At 56.8% G+C, this 5,863-nt stretch overlaps 1 protein-coding gene across 1 annotated transcript in view; it reads right to left on the reverse strand.

Moving 5' to 3' along the window:
* Positions 1 to 1,369: 1,369 nt before the first annotated feature.
* DHRS3 (dehydrogenase/reductase 3) overlaps positions 1,370 to 5,863 on the reverse strand; it is a 15,597-nt gene continuing 11,103 nt past the window's right edge. Inside the window, exon 5 of the mRNA XM_040326585.1 lies at positions 1,370 to 2,179. Within this exon, the coding sequence (XP_040182519.1) occupies positions 2,095 to 2,179 (85 nt within the window). The 3' untranslated portion in view covers positions 1,370 to 2,094. The remainder of the gene's footprint in view (positions 2,180 to 5,863) is intronic.

The raw sequence follows: 5,863 nt of genomic DNA on the forward strand, positions 1-5,863 counted from the left end.
CGTGCCCCGCACATTCCTGAGCCCCGCGCTCTGTAGGATGGGACGAGCCCCGCACATTCCCGAGCCCCGCACATTCCCGCGCTCTGTAGGATGGGACGTACCCCGCACATTCCCGAGCCCCGCACATTCCCGCGCTCTGTAGGATGGGACGTACCCCGCACATTCCCGAGCCCCGCACTCTGTAGGATGGGACGTGCCCCGCACATTCCCGAGCCCCGCGCTCTGTAGGATGGGACGTGCCCCGCACATTCCTGAGCCCCGCGCTCTGTAGGATGGGACGTACCCCGCACATTCCCGAGCCCCGCACTCTGTAGGATGGGACGTACCCCGCACATTCCCGAGCCCCGCACTCTGTAGGATGGGACGTGCCCCGCACATTCCCGAGCCCCGCGCTCTGTAGGATGGGACGTGCCCCGCACATTCCTGAGCCCCGCGCTCTGTAGGATGGGACGAGCCCCGCACATTCCCGAGCCCCGCACATTCCCGCGCTCTGTAGGATGGGACGTACCCCGCACATTCCCGAGCCCCGCACTCTGTAGGATGGGACGTACCCCGCACATTCCCGAGCCCCGCGCTCCGTAGGATGGGACGTATCCCGCGCCCCGCGCTCCGTAGGATGGGACGAGCCCCGCACATTCCCGAGCCCCGCACTCTGCTGCACATGACGTACCCCGCACATTCCCGAGCCCCGCGCTCTGTAGGACGGGACATACCCCGCACATTCCCGCGCCCCGCACTCTGTAGGATGGGACGTACCCCGCACATTCCCGAGCCCCGCACTCTGTAGGATGGGACGAGCCCCGCACATTCCCGAGCCCCGCACTCTGCTGCACATGACGTACCCCGCACATTCCCGAGCCCCGCACTCTGTAGGATGGGACGAGCCCCGCACATTCCTGAACCCCGCACTCTGCTGCACATGACGTACCCCGCACATTCCCGCGCTCTGTAGGATGGGACGTACCCCGCACATTCCCGCGCCCCGCTGCACATGACGTGCCCCGCACATTCCCGAGCCCCGCACTCTGCTGCACATGACGTACCCCGCACATTCCCGCGCCCCACGCTCTGTAGGATGGGACGTACCCCGCACATTCCCGAGCCCCGCACATTCCCGAGCCCCGCACTCTGCTGCACATGACGTACTCCTGACCACCCCACTCTGTACATTGGACTGTGAGCTGCGGAGCGTCACGGCTTCCTGGGTCTGGGTGACCTATGACCTGGTCCTGGGGGGGTCACAGGTCATCGGGAATAATAATAATAAAACACACAAATTGCTTTTCATTTTCCAAAGATTTTCATTTCAGAAAAAGAATAAAAAGTCATCCAGGCGGGCGCCACCTCCGGGACGATCGATCGATCGGTGATTGCGGGACAGCGAGTGACGGAAAACCCAACAAAGCGAAATCCTTTTCTTCTCTCTATTCTTAAATATTAAAAACATAAAACTGTACAGAATCCATAAAAATATTTTTCTCTGATCTTCCCGCCGCGCGGGGGAGGGGCGCAGAACTTTTATAGTGAATCTTCTCCGGCGACCTCGGGGAACCCGCGCCATTCTCACCGGTCGGCTGCTCTCTATATCTGAGCACAGCTGGGGGGGAGGGTCATCTGCTTGCAGCAGCCAATCAGGGGCTCTACGAAGGACAGACCACATGTCCCGCCTCCGGCTGCATTTCAGGTGCCATCAGCCAATAGGAGTCCAGAACAGCCGATAACTGGGAGGGGGGGGGGGGGGCAAATCCGCACAATAAAATGGAGACACAGCAAACGTCAGAAGGACCCCACAAGCGTCGCCCCTCCCCCCCCGTACAGAGGCCGCAGTACCCACATGTCCATCATCGTCCAATAAAAACATTGAAATATTTTCTGTCCCCGGCGAGACAATAAAACTACTAAAACATAGAAAATAATCTCCGCTCGTCCTCCATCGCAGTCCATCGGGGCCTGACAGGGGCCACCTGGGGGCTCCTCCTCATTTCAGAGGCTCCTCCTCCTCATTGGACGGACGCCGCTCCTCAAGTCTTGTCTGGATCAGTCAAGGGGAGTCTCTCTCACTTTGCTGAAATCTTCCTGGGTGCAGAAGGGGGTCTATGTCCGTCCTTTGAAGGTGTTCATACAAGTGTAGGAGCCGGAGAACCGGTGAATTTCTTCAAGTGCTGCTGGAGGGAGGACGCTGCAGGGAGAAGAACGCAGGGCGACAAATCAGTGAAGGGAGAAGAGCGCAGGGCGACAAATCAGTGAAGGGAAAGGAGGGAGGACACTGCAGGGTGAAGAGCGCAGGGCGACAAATCAGTGAAGGGAGAAAAGCGCAGGGCGACAAATCAGTGAAGGGAGAAAAGCGCAGGGCGACAAATCAGTGAAGGGAGAAAAGCGCAGGGCGACAAATCAGTGAAGGGAGAAAAGCGCAGGGCGACAAATCAGTGAGGGGAGAAGAGCGCAGGGCGACAAATCAGTGAAGGGAGAAGAGCGCAGGGCGACAAATCAGTGAAGGGAGAAAAGCGCAGGGCGACAAATCAGTGAAGGGAGAAAAGCGCAGGGCGACAAATCAGTGAAGGGAAAGGAGGGAGGAGAGTACAAAGGGAAGGAAACCACTCGGCCATACAGCTGACAATTCCTAACAGACAGGATGCAGCAAGTTATACCAACAATAGAGGGGGGGGGGGACAGAAGGAGATAGAGGGAGCCTGGGGGGGGGACAGGAGATAGAGGGAGCCTGGGGGGGGGGGGGGAGATAGAGGGAGCCTGGGGGGGGGGGACAGGAGATAGACAGGGGGGATGGGGACAGCAGAGATAGAGAGAGCCTGGGGGGGGGGGGGGGACAGGAGATAGACAGGGGGGATGGGGACAGCAGAGATAGAGAGAGCCTGGGGGGGGGGGACAGGAGATGGAGGGAGCCTGGGGGGGGGGGCAGGAGATAGACAGGGGGGATGGGGACAGCAGAGATAGAGAGAGCCTGGGGGGGGGGGGACAGGAGATAGAGGGAGCCTGGGGGGGGGGACAGGAGATAGAGGGAGCCTGGGGGGGGGGGCAGGAGACGGGGTAGAAATGGGGACGGCAGGAGATAGACGGGGGAGAAATGGGGACGGCAGGAGATAGATGGGGGAGAAATGGGGATGGCAGGAGATAGACGGGGGAGAAATGGGGACGGCAGGAGATAGATGGGGGAGAAATGGGGATGGCAGGAGATAGATGGGGGGAGAAATGGGGATGGCAGGAGATAGATGGGGGGGGGGCAGGAGATAGATGGGGGGCAGGAGATAGAGGGGGGGGTGGGATGGGGACGCAGCAGATAGACGGGGGAGAAATGGGGATGGCAGGAGATAGATGGGGGGGGGCAGGAGATAGATGGGGGGCAGGAGATAGATGGGGGGCAGGAGATAGACGGGGGGGTGGGATGGGGACGGCAGGAGATAGACGGGGGAGAAATGGGGATGGCAGGAGATAGATGGGGGGGGCAGGAGATAGATGGGGGGCAGGAGATAGATGGGGGGCAGGAGATAGACGGGGGGGTGGGATGGGGACGGCAGGAGATAGAGGGAGCCTGGGGGGGGGGCAGGAGATAGAGAGATTGGGGGGCAGTAGAGGAAGAGGGGTATCATTGTGACAACATAAGAAACATGCCCCTCCATGACCCAACCCCATAGACTGCACTGGAGGAGGAAAGGCACCAGAAGGGCAGATCACGCCCTTTATTGTGCCCATTGAAGGGGCTGCAGGGACCACCGTGGCGTCTTCCCAACTCAGAAGCCTTTTCATGTCTCACTTCAGACCCCAAACTCCGGAGTTTATTCCTCTGGTGAGGAAAGGAAACGATCTCTTGATGGCGATCGGAATGAAGGTCTTTAGGAGGCAGAATCTGCAATCTAATGAGTGGATAGAGAGTTGGCCTCAGGGGGGCAGAAAGGTTCCCCCCAATCCCGGAGGAATAACCCCCCTAGGGGTCGGATAGATTTTGGATGAAGTCTCTCGGCCCTTCATAGAGGATCATCGGGGGCCCTTCATAGAGGATCATCGGGGGCCCTTCATAGAGGATCATCGGGGGCCCTTCATAGAGGATCATCGGGGGCCCTTCATAGAGGATCATCGGGGGCCCTTCATAGAGGATCATCGGGGGCCCTTCATAGAGGGTCATCGGGGGCCCTTCATAGAGGATCATCGGGGGCCCTTCATAGAGGATCATCGGGGGCCCTTCATAGAGGATCATCGGGGGCCCTTCATAGAGGATCATCGGGGGCTCTTTGGTTCCTCTCGGCCCCTCGCTGGGCTGCTTTTACATGATGTAAAGTTAGTACACCTTGTAAAAGCAGACCCTTCTTTCCCGCGACACGATTTTTTTTTTGTTTTAAAATTTTTTTTTTTTCGCCGTATCTTTTTTTTTTTTCTGACGCAACTTTATTGACCCGTCGCGATCCACAAAGCTCGGCGTAACGTAATTTCGCGCTATGCACGTCGGGAAAATGACGTCACGAGTATGCGCAGTACGGCCGGCGCGGGAGCGCGCCTAATTTAAATGGGAATCGCCCCCATTTGAATAGGAACGCCTTGCGCCGGCGGAATTTAAGTTACACTGCCTGAAAATTTCTAGGTAAGTGCTTTGTGGATCGGGCACTTAGGGAGAAATTTTAAGGCCGTGTAACTTAAATGGGAAATTTTACGTTACGCCGGCTCTTTGTGGATCTGGCCCTATATATATTTTCCTCTCAATCGTCAGAAGAAAACTTTGTGTCCCCCCCCAGACAACAATTGCCCCCAGGAAGTCCCTCCATTCTATATATAGAAGGTCTATAGATAGACTCTGCTGGGAAGGATCCTGGAATGCATTACGACTGCGGGGGGGGGGGGGGGGGGATGGGAGAAGCAGTCACAGGGAACGCGGGTGGGAGGAAAAGATATCCGGGGGACCAATCTGTCCCATGATGATCCCGAGACACGAGGCCCCGGATTCACGGATCTACAGATACGCCGCATAATGTGCGCCGTGCCCATAGAACTAGATACGCCTGAAAATAGGCTTCTTACGACCGACGCAAGTTTCCTACGCGTTGAATATGTAAATGACTGAGATACGCCGATTCACGAACGTCGCAATAATCTATGCCGTTTACGTAAGGCGTACGTCCGGCGTAAAGTTAATCCACATATTGGAGGCGCAACTCATGCAAACGTATGGACGTGGGAACAGCCGTCGTATTTTACGTCGTTTACGTAGGACTACGTGAATGGGGCTGGGCGTAGGTTACGTTCAGTGATTCGACATATCTTAGGCGTTCGTTCCGACGTGATTCTGAGCATGCGCACTGGGAAGCATTTACGGGACGGCGCATGCGCCGTTCGGCCCCTCATTTGTATGGGGTCACGGTTCATTTAAATGGATCACGCCCACTTCCACCTACTTTGAATTAGGCGGGCTTACGCCGAGGTATTTACGTTACACCGGCGCAATGTTGGGAGTGAGTGCTTTGTGAATACCGTGCTCGCTGCTCTGTGTTACGTCGGCGTAGCGTATATGAGATGCGCTACGCCGGCATAAAGATGCGCTCAGGTATGTGAATCCGGTCCAAGATCTTTATTTTTTAGGCCATTGATCTCAAATGGAAATCTTAAGAGAAACGATTTCTGAACTCTCCTTTTATATATAATAAAAATAAAATGCTAGTTGCCTGGCTGCCATGCCGATCCCACATCTTCAATCCCTTGGGTTACTTATTAGGAACAAGAATGAAAAGGGAGGTACCAGCCACACTGGCTGCATGCTTGTACCGGGTCAATGACTTGTGGGTCAGCAATGGCGGCCAGGGTCAGCAATGGCGGCCAGGGTCAGCAATGGCGGCCAGGGTCAGCAATGGCGGCCAGGGTC

Source organism: Rana temporaria, chromosome 10 (genome assembly GCF_905171775.1).
Source record: "Rana temporaria chromosome 10, aRanTem1.1, whole genome shotgun sequence".
NCBI classification, from domain to species: Eukaryota; Metazoa; Chordata; class Amphibia; order Anura; family Ranidae; genus Rana; species Rana temporaria.